The sequence below is a fragment of the Castanea sativa genome, chromosome 2, assembly GCF_040712315.1.
Source record: "Castanea sativa cultivar Marrone di Chiusa Pesio chromosome 2, ASM4071231v1".
In the NCBI taxonomy this organism is placed as follows: Eukaryota; Viridiplantae; Streptophyta; class Magnoliopsida; order Fagales; family Fagaceae; genus Castanea; species Castanea sativa.
Window position 1 is genome coordinate 10,720,244 of NC_134014.1, and position 19,540 is coordinate 10,739,783.

The window sequence follows — 19,540 nt, forward strand, 5'->3', positions numbered from 1 at the left end:
GCATCCTCAAGTGATGGAATTTGGTCATCATCTTCCTCGCTTTTAGTTTCCACCTCTCCATCAATACGTGCGATCATGGTCCTCTTATTTGGGCATTGTGATGCAATATGACCTACTCCCAAACAACGAAAACACTTAATATCACGATTACGAATCTGGAATTCATTTTTACCTTTGTTGATATTGGGAGCTTCATCTCTCCTTTTTTGTGGTTCGGCTTTGGACTTGAAAACAGCCCTTTCGTTGTTCCTCCCATTTGACCTCCATGAAGTAGAGGAGCCCGGATTTTGAAATGTCCGAGTTCCTTTCCTTTTAAGCTGTTGTTCCACCTTTATTTCCATGTGCACCATGTCCTCCAACTCCACGTAGTGCTGCAACTCCACCACGTTGGCAATGTCACGATTCAGCCCATTTAGAAACCTTGCCATGATAGCTTCTCTATCCTCCTCTACATTTTCCCGAATCATGGCAATCTCCATCTCCTTATGGTAGTCATCCATGCTCCTATAGCCTTGAGTAAGACTCTGTAATTTCTAATACAAGTCTCTATAGTAGTGACTAGGAACAAACCACCTCCTCATGATTGCCTTCATTTCCTCCCAACTCTCAATAGGTCTCTCATGGTTTCTCCTTCTATTCATCACAAGTTGATCCCACCATATAATAGCATAGTCAGTAAACTCAATGACAGCGAGTTTTACCTTTTTCTCCTCGGAGTAGTTGTGGCACTCAAAGATTAACTCCACCTTCTTCTCCCACTCCAAGTATGCTTCTGGATCATTTTTCCCTTGGAATGTTAGTATCTTCATTTTTATGTTTCCTAGGTTCCTATCAGTCCCATCTTGCCATCTTGGATCTCTTCGGAAACCTCTACCTCGCCTTTCTCTCCTTGGCACAAACCTGCCCTCATTGTTCAATCAAGCTTGATCTTCTTCATCTTCAAACTGATCCTCATGGTAGTCATCAGAATCATTCATGCGAGAACGCCTTTCTTGCCTTCTAGCATTAGGGCCTCTTTGGGGACGCTCCTCACGCAAAGTAGCAATAACAGTGTCTTGCCTATCCATCCGATCCCGGATCTCATTAAACACCACGTTCATGCGTTCAAATTGTTGTTGCATAGCCTGTAAAATGATGGACGACTCCTCCCCTCCTTCCTTATTTGATGTTTCACACCTGAAAGACATACTTTTGAAACAACAGAGAATTGTTAGAAATAATTCCTCACAACACTCCCTCACGTGTTTGCACTCAAATTATGTCACTCCTACTAGTGTTTCACTCTTAAATTGGCTTTTTCCCGATATTAGTCTCACACTCCCTTGCCTTTTTCCACTCATAACTTCGCCTTTTCAGTTCTTCATTAAACTAATAAACTTGATCAAGAAATTCAACTTGTAGTGTAAAAACAAATACCAACGGTAAGAAAATATGATAGAAACACTAAATCAAAGGAAGAGGACAAAAGAAAATGATATTCTGGTATGAGAGAATTGAAACTACAAACAATTTTTTTTTTTTTTCTATTTCCTTTCAGATGTCTTTTTTTTCACTTTTTTTTTTTTTTTTTGGGAACTGGGTGCACGATTTTAACCTAGTGCACTTCAACAAAAACAAAAAAAAAAAAGAACGATGAATGAAGAACACAAAAGAAACAGGATAGGATAATAACAAAAAAAAAAAGATAAAGGGATAAAAAACTGATTTTAGAACCTGTGCTCTGATACCAATTGATGCGAACTTCAATCGACACGCTTTGAGACCCAACAAAAATATTGGAATATTTATCCAGGAAAGCTAAAATTCAGATTTATGATAGAAACCCTGACCCAATATTTATAATCGAAACGCGAACCAAAGGTATAAGTTGACCTTGACCCAATGATTATAAAGAATCGCGAACCAAAGGTATAATGTTTGAACGCCACAAGGAAAAATCCTTGATAAGTTCACAGTTCTTGAAGAACCAAAAGAGAGCAAAGCCTCACCTTTTCTGATTTTTATTCAATAATATTCTTAAAAAACGTTTACAGACTTCAAGGCCTATTTAAGGACTCCACAAAACTTGACAGACAAGAAAATATATTCTAAAATAACTCCTAATCGATACCTTACCATATCAGGAATCAAGTTTGACCTAAAAAGCATTAAATGCACCTAAAAACAAGGAAAATACCTAAAAAACGTACTAAATAATAAAACCCTAAATAAAAGTTGATTTGGTCTGAAATTAGTAGATCTAAAATAGGAAAAAATCTGCCTTAACTGATATAGAGCTGGGAAGTCAACCAGCCATTAATTCACGCCATAAATCACTCCCAATTAAGCCAGATCAGCCCTAAATAGTTTGAATTAAATTTATTATGCTTTCATCTTCCTTTGGGCCAAGCTTGGAATGTCCTACGTTAGAATCAACCCAAATCTCTTGAATCAGCCCATTAAGTGCTTCTTTGATCTTCTTGGATCTTACTCTTGTAATAGGCCCAACTAGAACATGCAATGGATCCTTTAATGCCTGTTGATTCTCATCACATATGTTGGGTAACCGTTCATACCTGAAACTAATCCATATTTTTCCACCATCCTCGAAAGAGACGACTCTTCCTCTGCAAAGTGGCTGGAAAACATCGAGTGTGACTCGTACTCTAATGAACCTACCTCCCTCACAATCTGCAACACCAGTGGAGCGGTCCACCCAACCAATGGCTTCGCAAATGTCTTTAGCAACTGCCTTATTTCTATATCCAATTGGGATGTTGTATACTTGAACTCAAAAAGATGCCCTGTCCAGTTTTAGATCATCCAAAGGGGTTTGTCTATCGTACCTTTCAAGGACGACCAAACTTTTTTCGAAATTCCATGGTTCGCTAGCCAGGATATGATCCACATCTTCCTTATTATCAAAGACAAATAGGGCCCTATGAGATCCCTCGTTGCTTACTGTAAAACCATTGTCTGCTTTCCACAGTGGTTTGAAAGTCCGAGCTATTGTATCCATGTTCAATGCCCGCTTCGTGAGGAAAAAGGCTGCTATAATATGCTTCTTTGAACATCGATCCTTTTTGAAACATAAGTCATCCCCTTACCTCTCGGACAAGGACAAGCAGCTCCAATGTTTTGTAAGTTCTTCCATAAAGATCGTTGAAAGAAGAAGAAATCCAATTCTAAAGTGAATAGAGTTGAAAGAGGAGAAGAGACCCCGAAAAAGACTGTTTCCCAGAGCCCCCAAAAAAAAGAAAACCCACTAGCCCTACACGCAATGTTGCTGCGCGAGGGGAGAACAAACCTTACAAGAAGGTACAGCAATTCTATTGCCTAAGAGAAGGGGAGAGACCACCTTTCTTAGCGACAGAGAAACTTTCTTTAAAAATTGTTATTTTTAAATTTAAGAGAGATATGTGTTATTTTTTATGATTTTTTATTTTTATAATTGTTAGATATATATATGGAAAGTTTGTTTATTTGGAAATATATTAAGTTTTGAAATTACTGCACTTACTAAGAAATAGCTAATACAACCTTTTAAAGAGGAATAGTTATTTCTCATCAATATATATATAAAAACAGAGAACTTTTGTGAGAGTGTATGAGGTCTTGCCATGTGGCACTCTAATGTTGCATTTAGCCTTTTTTACCTCTTTTCATCAAGTTTTTTTTATTGTTACCCAATAAATCATAGTAACTTATTTTTACTATTATAAAAATTTATCATTTTTTACCTTTTTTTTATTAAGTATTTTTTACTGTTACCCAATAGATTATAATAACTACTTTTTACTATTATATCAAATATGAGTTGTTCTTGACAATTAGACCAATTAGACTAAAAATTATTCATTACAAAATGGACTACCTTTTAAAAGTAGACCAAACTTTATAAAAAAACTCAAACCCAATTATTACCTTAAATATTATGACCAAAGTTTGACCCTTCACATGTGTAAATCAAAGCAAAAACTCTTACCTTCTTGCAAACCCTCTTATTCTTTCCCCACATATAGATGATACTTTTAGAAAATCTCATTCTCGTGAAATCGTGTCTCCATTTTTCTCCAATTTCAATTCAATATGCTTTTGTCTATTAACAATGTTCTATGCAATTTATGCAGACAAATTCTTTGTCATCGACCAGTGCAACAAAAATATATATAAATCTTGAGACCCCTGAGGTTGTTGAAAAAATTTACAAGTGCATATTTCTAAAATTTATAATAATAGAAAGTCTAATAAATAGTATATATTATCTCACAAAATGCCATTAACTTAATATTTTCTTTAAAAAAATTCAATGATAGGAATGGTAAAAAACATGATCCTATATAAGAAATACCAAAAATACATGCAAAACAATATTCATAGGAGGATTTATCTTTAAATAATATGAAGACAATAGTAAGGATAAAAAGCATTGAGTGAAATCCTACAAAACAGGTTTGTTAATCATTTCAAATTATACTCATTATTTACGTAAAAAAATAATAACACATCATATTATTTACGTTAAAAGAATAATACATATTAATTTCTAAGTTCATTGCAAGATGTGAACTGTTAGGTTATTGCAACAATAAGTAACGTTGATACAACAATGGGTTGGTATTACATTTTGTGCATACTTTGTGAAAAGAATGTCAAACCACAAGTAGGATCATTTTGGTGCGCAAAATGTGAAATAAAAACAAATCTTTCTATCCCAAAGTTAGAGGCGGCACTCACATTAACTACATACTTTCCAAATATTTATAATATATTTATCTCACTATAACGACTATATATATATATATATATGTGCGTATATATACACACACACACAATTGCAAATTACTTCAAATACAAGATTCAAATTGAAGTTTTTGATGCAACAGTCAAAACAAATTTTGTGATATTTGATCGAGATATCGAGAAAATCCTAAATCAATCTACAAGAGATCTTGCTGAAAAATAAACTGAGGTACAACTTATTTAAATCATTGTAAAACTATTGATATTGGAGAAGAAATCCCACGTGATTTGAAAAAAAAAATTACGAAAAAAATGGATTTTCCTACTTCCTTTGAATGAATTTAATATAAATGATGGTTTTGAAAATTACATAGTTGCTAAAATTTTTGATGCACCTTCAAATGACAAAAATGTGTGAAAGAAAGAAAAAAATATACACAATCCAATATGCTATATTAATTCTTTTTGCTGCACTATTCCAAAATTAACAAAAATAAAAAAATAAAAACATTCACAAAAAACTGTCACATAATTAAAATTTAATATAAATGCAAATACCTACAAAAAATCTTAGCAACAAAGTTCAAACTTTGTAAGATCCAATCTGGAATCTCCCAGTGCCAATTGATTAGTGATTAACACAAATGATGCAACAAAAGAAAAAAGTGATTAAAGCTCAAAAATGGAACAAATGTGGACGGACTAAACTTCAAACGTTAAAGATGGAGAAACTGATGATGATAACAAGGGTCACCATACCGCAATAACAAAGCATTAAAGAAACAAAAAAAAAAAAAAGATTTCGTAATGAAGCTTTTTATTACATCACATAATAAAAATCAATAATATAGAATGAATTAATATACTTTTATCAACTTTTATTATACAATATTACTCCAAAGTTGTTTTAATTATTGGTCATTACTTGAACAAAATAATTATAATAGATATATGTATGCAATTTATAATTGTTACTTTTTATGATGAACTCATTACTAACAAAATTGTATAATAAATATGCTATAATATATGTATAATATTTTACAAAAATGAATTTATATAAAACATTATAACATTATCCGTGCATCGCACGGGCAACTTACTAGTTTTGAAGAATAGCTATTCATAATGGATTGATTATTCCTTGTAATAAAAATATAACCAAACTAACGAATAACTAAACTATAAGAATAACTATTACATTATAGCGCCTATTACAGTTTACCAAACATGCCCTTATATTGTGGGTTTTCTTCTCATAATCTATAAATTAATTGTAACAATCATTGCTATTATTCCTTATATTTTTTACTCACATGATAATAAATCATATCAAGTTTGTGCCTAAGAGATCACTTACACGTCGATCTTCTCATATATAATCTCAATAACATCCAGAATCATTAATCAAGTTCAATTCTCTTTTTTGTTTTTGTTTTTGCTTCTTTTTTTGTTTTTTCGTTTTCAATCAAAAAGTGACAATGCTCACATTCTCCTATGATAGTTTTTAATTATATATTTGCTATCTATGCAAAAGAAAAAAAAATTATTCGCCTATTTCATTTTACTCAAAAAGAAATGCATCAAGCAAAGAAACAAAGAAATGCATTTGCTTATACCCTCCATGCTTGCAAATTTTTAAAGATAAATAACTATATTTTCAATCAACTGTTTAAATTTTAACTTTTTGTAGTGTAAAATTATACATAAAAAATAAGTTTATAATTTGAATAGTAAATAAAATCTTATTGGTATAAAATTTAACTTGTGCATTAACGCTCTGTTTGTTTTAATAATGATGTTTTCTAGAAAATGAGTCATTTTTTAAAAAGCATTTTCTATAAAACTATCTCATTTTCCAATGTTTGGTAGCAATTTTAAATAAGTTGAAAAACAACCTCTTAACTTTCCTTATTTAGCTTGCTGTGAGATAGAGTTGTTTTCCAAAAAAATTTAATGGAAAACAATCTCTAAAAATAAGCCATACTTTTTATATTGACTAAAGATAGTTTTCCTTTGACTCATATTTTTTTATGCTACCAAACATTGGAAAATAAGGAAAACTATCTTTACACAAGGTTTTCCATTGAAACAAACGGAGCGTAAGAACCTAAAGAACATGCAATCTAATAGTTAGATTTTTCAAATATCCAATAATACTAATTTTTTTAGTGAGTGTTGTATTCATTGGCTACAACCAAGTTTGTAACTAAAACTTATCCTTCAATCTTTCAAACACCATATTATTCCAACAATAACAAAAACACATTCCATTTCATGACAAATATAGCAAGCTACAGTCTCAACAGGGTCATACTGCCAAAATTCTCTTTCAGCTTTATAAACCGTTTTTAAGGAAAACAAGTACCACAACAAACTTATAAAATTTAAAAAAAGTTGAAAGAGAGTTATGGAATTTAAAAAAATAAAAAAAAATTGAATAAGAATATCTGAAGTCTGAACTGAAATAAACCCAATTTACAACATATAAAAGCACTTTTTATGTATGTATGTCTAAAAAACAAATGAAGCACTCAATGTACACTAATAACAGTACCATTAGAATACCCAAAAGCAAAGAGGGTTTGGAGTTGTAATACATACGTGTGAAGGGGGCCGACTAGGAGGAGGAGCGTGCGAAGAAAGAGCGAGAGAATTTTTCGAACTCTGACCAAGATGTTGTCCTCTTTGTCTTTGAAGAAGAACCCAAATGAAACCCATCACCTACGGTTGAGCCTAATGCTGAATCTAAGTCAGACTCATGTTCTCCTGCTTCTAAATCATTTGCTAATTAAATTAAATATCAGTAAAAGTGGGGACTCAATGTCATCTATACTATTGCACTCAGAAAGAGCAAGTTAGGAAGGAATACCAGATTTATGAGGACAACAGATGCATTCTACACGGACCCACATCCTTTGTATGAAACCCGTAAGATTTATTGGCTCATAAGAAAAAGATATATCATTCCACTCCTCGATTTTACATAAAACCTTAACTTCATTCTGTTCAGATAAATTTGAGTCACTCAAATACTTTTGCAATTTCCGATGAGATAAAGTCAATAACCACAAAGGTTCACGCTCGTGTTCTAAATCACACTGATGGCGATGGTAGAGAGTTTCTTCACAACAATTGACGGAAAGATAAATCGCATAACGAAAACGCCCGATTCCCAGCGTAAGAGCAATGCAGACAGCAAAAGGATTTGGACATTTCCGACCGACCAAAAATGATATGGAATTTCCAACACTTTGGTGGTTGAATTCCTTTGGAATCTCAAATGCTGGCAGTATAAATTCGAAATCAAAGATCGCAGTTTTAGATTCCAAGTCATCAGAGAGCGAGGGAGAGACAGTAGGCAGCTGATGCGATAATCCGGTTGAGGACTGTGGATCCGTTGAAATGCCTTGAATCTCTCCCATTTGATTGAAATTAACAAAATTTTCAATAGCCTGTAGTTTACCAAATCTAATTATGTATTTGGGGAAAGGTAATAAAATTGTTTCTTCATATATAACTGGGAGATAGAATGAGAGAGACAGACCTGACTCAACATTTTGCTTGATGATTGTTGATCCCACGACCTGCAGTTTTTTATTGCCTCCAAATAACTTAAAGATTGGGGAAGCCCTTGAATTTCCAGAAGATGCTGGCAATTCACCATACGAAGTTTCCTTAATCTAGTTAATGTGCTAAAGCTTTTAGGGATGGTAACAATTTTGACTGCTAAATGTAGACTTTCCAATGCAAAGTACTGAGACTCCATAAAATCTAATTCAATTATATTGTCACTGACGAGCATAAGACTCTTTAAATTCACAAAGCCATATCCGAAAGAGTCATCAAAAGAATTGGAAGTTGGTCTCAATATGTTAGTAGGAAAATCAAATGATTCAAGTTTTTGCAATTTATAGATGCTACTTGGAATTTCCCTAAGGTCATGGCAATTCAGAAGGTATAACGTTTGAAGCTAAGTGAGATACCCGATTGATGAAGGCAATTCTTTGATACCACACTCGAACAATAGTAGTTTTTTTAAACATTTTCATTTCTGGATGAATATCAGGGAACTTCTCGAGCCTTACGCAGAGATTAAGATTAAAACATTCAAGAGATTTCAACTTGAGTCTTCTTGGAAGAGTTTGAAGTTCAAAGCACACAAAAAGATTCCAAGTTTTAAGCTTCTCAAGAAATCCAACAGATTCATGAACCTCAACTAAATTTGGGCAATAAGAAAGATCTAATTTCTCCAAATTTGGAGACCGCAACTCAAGTAATTTCTTAATGGATCTATAGTAACTGATATTGATTTCTTTCAAATTTTCGAGTGAGAACTCCTGTAGAAAAAAAAATTCTTCAAAAAATTTAAATTTAAAATTTAATAAATAATGATTAAGAAAACTATAATCATACCTACTTGAATAGCTTCTTCATATTATTGTAACTATGTGGCATGTAGAGGCAGACAAGTTGTCGTGTGGATAAAAATTGGATGGCAAGGAAGAGGAATAGAGAGTCCAATCAAGAAGCCTAATTCCATTTGGCAGATATTCAAGTTGACTATCAATGTGAACATTTTTAACTATAAAAAATTTGATATTTTCCATTCTTCTGAAAGCTTGAGGATCGCATTTCAACTTTACCGGTTTTAGCTCAAGTGACTGCAACATTATGCCTCGAATTTTTTCCAATCCCTAGTTGGACAAAGTATTAAGTGAACCACACTACACAATAGAATATGCTAAAATATATCAATCTTGTAATTGTAAAGAAATAATATATTGAGAAACTTATATTTTCTTTTGCCTTATAAAAAATATTCATTTCTTTTGCCTCGTTAAAAAGAGGAAAAAAGTTAAAAGGAAGGACTTTTTCCATATTTCCAATTAGTACATTACAAGCATCCTCATAATGCCATATCCTAGTACGTTCTCCAGGCACTTGTGATTCTTGAAGAACAATTTCCTTGCCCATTTGTTCTACCAAGTCGTGCATCAATAAGATGTCATGCTAATCAACAGTTATGAGAGACTTATCAATAAGTTTTGGAATACCAAAATTTGGATATAAATTACAAGCCTCTAATATATTTATAACAGAATCTTTTTTCCGCCCCTTTAGGAAACATGCAATATCAAGAAAAATATTCCGTTCAATTTGGTCCAATCCTTTATATCTTAATTTGAGTATTTCTAGAATTTCTTTGTTTGGAATCTTTTTATACTTCTCTAATGCACTTTTCCATTCACATAAACTTCTTCCACGCAAATTAGAACCTATTATTTGTAGAGCTAATGGAAGACCATAAGCAAAACATATAATCTTCTCTGCCAATTGCAAATAAGCTGCCTCAGGTTTGTTTGTTTTGAAAGCATGTTGAATGAAGAGTTTATTAGCATCATCTAGATCCATTTTGTTAACCTCATACATTAAAGAACCTTTACCAAAAGTAATTAGTACATGTTTGTCTCTTGTTGTTATTATGATTCTACTTCCAGGAGCAAACCAATCACATTTTTTAAGCAAAAAATCTACTTGGTTTGATTTATCCACATCATCAAGGATGAAGAGAACCCTTTTATGTCAAAGTCTATCAATTATCACATTAATTCCTTTGGATGTGCTGTTCACTTTCAATTTTCTGCTTCCTGAGATGTCATGAAGAATTGTCTCTTGTAGTTGAATTATTCCATCGTTTGTTCTTGACTTTTCTCTAATATTTTCTAGAAAACTGCTTCCTTCAAAACAATAAGCAATTCTATTATAAACAATTGTAGTTTTACCTATCCCTCCCATTCCATGAATCCCTACTATAAGAACATCATTTGAGTTTTTAACTGAACTCATTGACAATTCGATGGTTTGGTGAAGTTCTTCGGAAATTTCTTTTCCCTTTGGAAGGTTATAATCGATGAAAGTTTTAAAACCCTCCCGACATAAAGTCTCGTACAAATGGCCTGTAAAACCATTACGAGTATCTTCACCTCAAAAACTTAAAAAAAACATCATATTCCCAAAGAGTGGAAGAAGAAGAGGGGTCTCTGTTGATAGGGAAAGCCATAAGATCTATGAACAGAAGGTTGTGAATATCTCAATGAGGAAATAAGAAGGAAATAAAGAAAGTTAGAAATGGGAATGGTAGTCGGTAAAAGACGAGGACGTTGTGAATGTATATGAAAAAGGAGTGAGTCAAGTCAACACACTGCAAATAGCCCTTAAAAAATTACGAGTGGATTGATTTTAAAACAGAAAGTAGGGAAATCCCTCTTCCACGAAGTTTCCACTTTCCACGGTGCGATCCTTCGAGCAAACGGTCCCAGATGTCTTCACTTTTCCGCTTTTCTTTTCAAGAAATTTAAGGGGAATGCGAATGACAAAACAATGAGCCTAAAAAATTCTTATTTTTTTTTCACAATGCACAATTGACTAAAGACTTCGTCTATATTCCATCACCGTTCAGTATTAATCAAGGATGTTATAAGAAAAATAATACTTGGATACAACCAGTAATTAAATGGATTTAGCCCATCACGTGAAAAGATACCCCCACTAAAAACTAATGAGTTTATGTTATGGAGGCCAACCTAATTGGACAACACGCCTGATTCCTGAACAAGGTCTATGTAACACTAAACTTCTTTATAAACTTTGAAACAATGCCACAATGTTTCTGATTGTGGGTCAATCATATTATTATCTAGTTTAAGTTTCTCTAATGATAATAACTAATACTTAATCGGAGTGTGAAGAAAACCTTAGAAAAAAAAGAGAGACAGAGAGCGAGTTTTTAACATGGTTTGGCACTTGAGGCCTACATCCGTGGTTTTAGTATTTTGACTATTTTTTAATGACTTAATTTAAAAGAATTTGTAATTTTTCGTAAATAAAATCATACGAAGAATGGTAGAAATTCAAGAATTGAACACACTAAAATCATTATTGCGTGGGTGTATCAAAACCCACTGGTCAGATATTGATGATTTTTAAGCTGCTCCTAATTATAGTTATCATTATTTCAATCCAGATCTTAGGATCTTAAATCCTAAGTCCTTAAAATGTCATAGATCGCACTCTAATACACCGTGGTTCTTATATCTTGGTTCATAATTGAGCTTTGTCAGAACAAACACGGTTTTTACTTTTTTTTTTTTTTTTTTTAGGACTTGTTTTACTCTGTTGATATAATATTTTGTACCTTGGTACTCACAGTCACATGCATTCAACTTTAAAAAAAAAAAAAAAAAAAGAAGAAGAAGAAGAAGAAGAAGAAGATACCCACATGCACATGTACAAGGAGAATTTGGAAAGCGTGCTTGATAATGTCAAAGTCATCAATTGGGTCACTTGTTCACTCCGGAGCATTAGACGATCTCGTAGGTACTGCAAGATAAATGAGAGATTGATCAAAGAAACCACGGAGTTGCGCCCGGTAGGGGAGCCTCCGATGCTTAAATTAGTATCAGCCCATATCTTTCGTATATAGATAGTGTTTTGTTACTTTTGTAGTAGTTTTTGACATACCTTAACAAATGGACAGATTGTCCTTATTATAGATGACTTAAGTAGCTGTTAGACATAAATGAGGGTGATTATTACCCTAATTGTAACGTTCCTTATCTTGATGAGAGAGTTTAAAACCTTTAATGGTCATTAATGAATGTGTAGGGTGGTTACTCATCTATCTTTGATGGCCTACTAATGACGCAATGATCGTCCATTAAGATGGACGACCTTAATGGTTTTTATGGACTCATCATGGCTATTGCTCAAAAAACAATACATAATTTTTTTTTTTTTTTTTTTTTGAGAAACAAATACACACACAAGGAAGAGGGAAAGGGGTTCTAACACAAAAGCATACCACAACTCCACTCAAAAGCCATGGTTACATATTATGTTTAGACAAGATAATTGGAACTAGTTATGTATTGTTTAAACATAATATGTATTAAGCTTATCAAGTTTAATTAGGACAAGTTTTAAGCTTATCAAGAAGTCCAATGGGTTCGTGAACCTCAACTAAATTTATACAAAGAGAAAGACTTAATGTCTCCAAATTTGGAGCCCACAACTTAGGTATTTTCTGAATGGATTTGCAGTGATTGAAATTGATTTCTTTCAACATTTCGAGAGGAAACTCCTGTAGGAAAAAAAAAAAACTATTTCTTCAAAAAATTTAAAATTATAATTAAATAAATCATGATTAAGAAAACTATAATCATACCTTCTTGAATAGCTTCTCCATATTATTGTAACTATGTGGCATGTTGAGGCAGACAAGTTGTGGACAAAAATTGGATGGCAAGGAAGAGGAATAGAAAGGCCAATCAAGAAGCTTGATTCCATTTGGGAAATATTCAAGTTGACTACCAATGTGAACATTGCTAACTATAAAAAAAATTTGATATTTTCTATTCTTCTGAAAGCTTGAGGATGGAGTTTCAACTCTACCACTTCTAGCTCAGGTGATTGCAACATTATGCCTCGAATTTTTTCCAATCCCTAGTTGGAAAAAGTATTAAGTGAACCACACTAAACAATAGAATGTGCTAAAATATAACAATCTTGTAATTGTAAAGAAATAATATATTGAGAACTTATATTTTCTTTTGCCTTAATAAAAAAATATTAATTTCTTCTGCCCTGTTAAAATAGGAAAAGAAGTGAAAAGGAAGGACTCGTACCGTATTTCCAATTAGCACATTGCGAGGATCCTCATACTGTCATATCCTAATACATTCTCCAGGCACTTGTGATTCTTGAAGAGCAATTTCCTTTTCCATTTGCTCTACCAAGTCATGCATCAATAAGATGCCATACCAATCAACAGTTATGAGACACTTACCAATAAGTTTCGAAATACCAAAATTTGGATATAAATTACAAGCCTCTAATATATTTAGGAAAGAATCTTTTTTTCGCCCTTTCAAGAAACATGCAATATCGAGAAAAATATCTTGTTCAGTTTGGTCCAATCCTTCATAACTTATTTTGAGTATTTCTAAAATTTCTTTGTTTGGAATCTTTTTGATACTTCTTTAATGCACTTCCCCATTCATGAAGAGCTAACGGAAGACCATAAGCAAAACATATAATCTTCTCTGCCAATTGCGAATAAGTTGTCTCAGGTTTGTTTGTTCCGAAAGCATGCTGAATGAAGAGTTTCTTAGCATCATCTGGACCCATTTTGTTAACCTCATACATTAAAGAACCTTTCCCAAAAGCAGTTAGCACATGTTTGTCTCTTGTTGTTATTATCATTCTACTTCCAGGAGCAAGCCATTCACATTTTTCAAGCAAACAATCTATTTGGTTTGATTTATCCACATCATCAAGGATTAAAAGAACCCTTTTCAGTCGAAGTCTATCAATTATCACTTTAATTCCTTTGTGTATGCTACTCACTTTCAATTTTCTGTCTCCTAAGATGTCATGAAGAAGTGTCTCTTGTAGTTGAATTATTCCATCATTTGTCCTTGAGTGTTCTCTAATATTATCTAGAAAATTGCTTCCTTCAAAACGATAAGCAATTCTATTATAAACAGCTTTTGCAATTGTAGTTTTACCTATCCCTGTCCATTCCATGAATCCCTACTATAAGAACATCATTTGAGTTTGCATCTAAAAGCAATTCTATGGCCTCTAAACGAGAATTTACTCCAACTGGGTATTTAGCAACAAATAACTGTGTGTGACTTAATTTAGTACTTGATACCTTTTCAATAATTCCTCTGATAAAATGAGATTTAGGGTAGCTGCCAATCAAATAACATAAGAATCATTTGTATTAGCTACAAATATAAGTATGAAGATTGAAGATAAATTCAAGTGTATAATTTTGTGTATTACAACTACTAGTAACACAATATTTAAGACGAATTAAAGATGTATAATTTTGTGCATTACAAGTAACACAATTTTAATAAAGTAAAATGCATGGAAGTTATAAATTTGAGAATTGTCATTAATTTAAATTTTTTTTTTAATATAAGAAATCACTTTTTGCCGTTTCGCAGGAAGTTGAATGGAACTCCCTTTAGGCGGGCAAAGAAACATTTTGGATACCCAATATGTAATACTTGCATAATTTTAAGATGTTATGACTTTGTAGCCTAACCACCTTAATAGTCGAAGATATTAAATTATCAGGAAAAAAAATACTAGCACAATTCGGCATATGATGTTTAACGTGTAAAACTCATCAAAGCATAAGGCTCATTATTAGATAAATACCTGTCCTCGTAATGAAATCTAGACAAATTAGCCGCTTTAGTTGGAGTTGTTCTCCACTTCTCTACCTTTTCCTTGTTATCCTTGAATTTCTCTTCATGTTCAATCAACGCTATCCCAAATTTCTCCTTTTGTTTACGTACTATTGATGGATCCAGTTTGTAAAAAACAGGTAAAACCAACTGCCCAGTTTTCTTACACTAAAAATTTTTGACAAATTCATCCAGACACCATGTGAAAGATGCATAGTTTTCAAAAATTATAACAACTGAAATCATTTACAATTCAATGGTTCGGCGAAGTTCTTCAGAAAATTCTTCTCCTTTTGGAAGCTTATAATCGATGAAAGTATTAAAACCCTCCCGACATAAAGCCTCGAACAAATAGCCCATAAAACCATTACGAGAATCTTCAACTCGAAAACTTAAAAAACATCATATTCCCATCAGCTAGTGGAAGAAGAAGACGAGGGATCTCTGTTGGTAGGGAAAGCCTCAAAGCCATAAGATCTATGAGCAGGAGGTTGTGAATATCTCAATGAGGAAATGAGAAGGAAATAAAGAAGAGTTAGAAATGGGAATGGCAGTCGGTATAAGATGAGGACGTTGTGAATGTATATGAAATAAAGGAGTGAGTCAAGTCAACACACTGCGAATAGCACTTAAAAAATTACGAGTGGATTGGTTTTAAAACATAGAGTAGGGAAATCCCTCTTCCACGAAGTTTCCATGGTGCGATCCTTCGAGCAAACTCTTCACTCTTCCGCTTATCTTTTCAAGAAATTTTGTAAGGGGAAATGTCAAAACAATGGGCTTATTTTTTTCACGACGCGCACAAAATATTTTCTTAACTTAAATTTTTCTTAAAAATAATTGTTTGTGTTTCGCTTTGATGGGTACACACTACTTACTCCACAATAATAGTATTAATCAAGGAAGTAGAAGAAAAATAATACTTAGATACAACCATTAATTAACTGGATTCAGCCCATCACGAGAAAAGAAATACCCACTAAAAAGTAAAAAGTTAATTAAGTTATGGAGGTCAACTTAATTGGACAACACGCCCGATTCATGAACAAGGTCCAGTATGTAACACTAAACTTCTTTATAAACTTTGAAACAATGCTACAATGTTTCTGATTGTGCGTCGATCATACTATTATCTAGTTTAAATTTCTCTAATGATAATAACTAATGTACTTAATGGGAGTGTGAAGAAAAGCTTAGAAAAAAAGAGACAGAAAACGAGTTTTTAACATGAATTGGTTTTTAATGACTTAAACTTTTAGAAGAATTTGTAATTAGTCATAAACAAAATCATATGAAAAATGGGGGAAATTCGAGAATTGAACACACTAAAGTCATTATTATGTCTGTGTATCAAATCCCAATGATAAGATATTGATGATTTTTAAGCTGCTTCCAATTATGGTTATCATACTATCATTATCTCAATCTAGATTTTAGGATCTTAAATCGTATGTTCTTAAAATGTCATGAATCTCACTATGATCTTTACCAAAGTGGGATTTATGTGGGATTTCGATCCAGATCTTAGGATCTTATAGGATTGATACCATAATGGTACTAAAGATCTTGTACTAAGAAGGAAAATTCCTCTTTCTTTTTTTTTTTTTGCTTTCTTTGGGACTCCAAATGGAGCTCAAAGGCCCCAAACTGATAAAAAAAAAAAATAGTAAAATACATATCAATCTAGTGGCCCAGCCCACATAGGAAAAAAAAAATTTAATGCAACAAAGGAAAAAATAAATCTCACGTCACCTTAACGGCTTAATCTAATTAACAAAATCAAAGAAGATAAAAGAGAAAAGAAGTGACTAAAGAGGAGAGAGTGGGTGCAAGTATGGAGGCGTCGCTATGAGAAAAACTGTCGACAACGACAATGAGTTTTATTTTTTGCTGATTAGGTACTTAAATGCCTAACATTAGGAGTGACAAAATCTTTTACAAAAGAGTTATCCTCTAGTTCTATCTTTTTGTTATCTTAACTCAAACACAAAATCTTCTCCACTTTGGTTGGAAGATGGATCGAATAGTCATTACAACGAATCTCTGGCCATAAGCTTGTTAGAGATTTGTTGTCCTTCGAGTTCTTTGAAAATTATTTGAATGTGTGAAGACTTTTGGGTGGAAGTTTTTCGGAGCTTTAGAGGCTTGCAATTGAAATTCAATGAATTAAGGTTTTTTGAAGTTTATAGAAGTTTTTGGGCTTGATTCCAATAGAACTTCAATTCTTGGTGTACATTTTTAGACCCCTTAAACACAACCAGATTAACCTAGTTATTTAGCCAAGTAATTAACTTAGGTAAATTATGCAAATCTAGGTTAACACATATATATCATATCATTGCAACAGTGCGAAAAATAAATAACGCAACAATATGATAACCCAGGAAAACCAAACCAGTAAAAACCTGGGGAAGATTTAACCTAGCTATCTTCAAGGTAAAACAAATCCACTATGAAATAATTGAAGTTTACACAATAACGACTTAGACCACTAATATTCTATTGCTACCTTGAGTAGGAAACTTACTACCACGACTATGTGATAGCTCCGAGTTCACGGACTACTTCTTTCTCAGATTCACAGCAAGTACAAGCACTCCCGCTTGTGTATCTTTAAGCTCTTAATGCAGCAACTGAATGATCATCAAGTTTTTGACATAATCTTGATTCTTGATAACCTTAAGTATATGTGAAGGCAAACACCTCTAGATCTCACAAGAGATTCACATACACAGCATAAACAACAACTACAACAACCTTGAAAACGTGGCTAGGGTTTTCCCTTTTATACCTAGGGCAAAATATAAAACCTTACACGTCAAGCAGAGCTTGAGCTGAGTTGAAAAAATTCTACAGAAAAATAATTTGCACAAGCTTCGATCGATCGAGCCAGGCATATTTACACAGTAAATCTTGCAGTACACTCGATTCCAACTTTACACATAAACATACTTTGAGCAAGTCTAAAAAAAAGACTAAACGTTTTGATCATGGTTTGCCAACATTACAAAATGAAGTTCTAATACATTTGAACCTAAAGTCTTAGAACCCAACACTTGGAAGAATGATTCAAATGAATTTCTTCAAATTTTCTTAAGGCATAATTTTTCTATATTTTTGAGGTTTTGAAAATTTGGTGGAGAATGAGAGGGCTGGTGTCCTCTATTTATCGTGGTTTCAGAGGATAAATGGGATGTTCTTAAAGATGAATAGACTCTAATTGGTTCAAATTCAATGAAGATTCTATTCTGATAAAAATAATAATCAACAAAGAGTCCCACTATGATTTGTTACTTGTAGATAATTATCTCTATTTTTATTATTTTAATAAAAATAATTATCCCTTAATTCTAAATAGAAAATTTATCTTTATTTTGTAGGGCTCAAATGACATGTGGCATATTTTAATTCACTCACGTGATGTCAATTTAAATGACACATGTCAACACTTGATTTATTTAATGACACATATAGGATAGTGCCTTGAATGAATTTTAAGTAGCGTATATATAGGAGTTAGGCTAACCTTAACTAGGCTTATAATATACATGAGCTTCTTTGGCCATTACATTAACACAAACCTAATATCTTTAACATTTCTCCTAAAACTTAAGATAGCGGGCTTGATAATACCTTGAGTTTGGAATATAAACTCATGAAGATGCCTTAAGTGATGCATCGATAGTGACTATGAATGACCAGATTGAATGAGCGATGAGTGGCACTCAATGGAGAAACAATTGTGCAAGTGCTAATTATAGCAGTAGGGAACGATGAAAAATGAATGCCGGAAGACGGCTACAATGAAGGCTTGGAAAATATTGGCAAGGGACAACTTTGTGACGAAGAGCATATAAGCGAGTCCCAAATTTCACAAAGATAATACTTAAAAAGAATAAGAGCTGATCAAATTTGTATCACTTGGGAACCTCATTTAGAAAAGTAAACCCTAAAATCTTAATCTACATGAAAAACAGAGTGGGAAATACTTGATTAGAAAAAATAAAAAAAGTCAATCTCAGGCAATAGTTAAAGTCAACGGTCTTGTTTAGTGGATCTGTTCTACAATCTGTTCCACACACATCTAAGCCTACATATTTACAATTAAAAATTCAAAACACAAACACTTCAACAGTACACACATTCATCCGAATTTACACACATTCATCAGCTTCTTGCAACCAAACCTAATCAACAAACCAAACCATAATAAGAAAAAACAAAGAGCCTCGGCCATACCCAAAACAAAAAAGACAAATGAAATTAAAATAAATAGAGAAATAGAAAAGAAAACAAAAGAGGAAGGGAGAGTGATGACGACTGCCATCACTGGTGGTGGTGTTGGTGTGCTGCCCTGTCGTTGATGGTTGGGTTCGTGGGTCTCAATCATTATGAGTTGAGTGAAAGAGAGAGATTGAACCTACACCCTGCCTCTGTTCCCAATTGTGTCTTTGGAGAAGAAAACCAGCATTCTGCCACTCACAACCACCACTCGGCAATGACTTTTCTTCGAACCGACTTGGTCTTTCGCCATCTCTCCACACCTTTTCTCT

The 19,540-nt window shown here is 33.0% G+C and overlaps 2 protein-coding genes across 2 annotated transcripts; both read right to left on the reverse strand.

The window, feature by feature from the left end:
* Nucleotides 1-9,735: 9,735 nt before the first annotated feature.
* Nucleotides 9,736-10,137, reverse strand: LOC142624874 (disease resistance protein RUN1). Its single transcript, XM_075798606.1, has one exon. The coding sequence runs from the start codon at nucleotides 10,135-10,137 to the stop codon at nucleotides 9,736-9,738; it is 402 nt and encodes a 133-aa protein (XP_075654721.1).
* A 171-nt stretch (nucleotides 10,138-10,308) lies between these two features.
* LOC142624875 (disease resistance protein RUN1-like) lies at nucleotides 10,309-19,521 on the reverse strand. Its single transcript, XM_075798607.1, has 5 exons — nucleotides 19,453-19,521; nucleotides 14,959-15,155; nucleotides 14,441-14,480; nucleotides 13,773-14,316; nucleotides 10,309-10,682 (listed from the first exon to the last, which is right to left on the reverse strand). Exons 1-5 carry the CDS (start codon nucleotides 19,519-19,521, stop codon nucleotides 10,309-10,311), a joined length of 1,224 nt encoding a protein of 407 aa, XP_075654722.1.
* Nucleotides 19,522-19,540: the final 19 nt, after the last annotated feature.

Bases quoted from the DNA above. Each gene is read 5' to 3' on its own strand.
- LOC142624874 (XM_075798606.1), bottom strand. From the start codon at position 10,137: ATGGATCTAGATGATGCTAATAAACTCTTCATTCAACATGCTTTCAAA.
- LOC142624875 (XM_075798607.1), bottom strand. From the start codon at position 19,521: ATGGCGAAAGACCAAGTCGGTTCGAAGAAAAGTCATTGCCGAGTGGTG. The intron at 15,156-19,452 runs GTTTTCTTCTCC...AAAAATTTTTAG, and splicing joins TTGTGAGTGGCAGAATGCTG to TGTAAGAAAACTGGGCAGTT. The intron at 14,317-14,440 runs GTATCAAGTACT...TTCTTATAGTAG, and splicing joins TCAGAGGAATTATTGAAAAG to GGATTCATGGAATGGACAGG.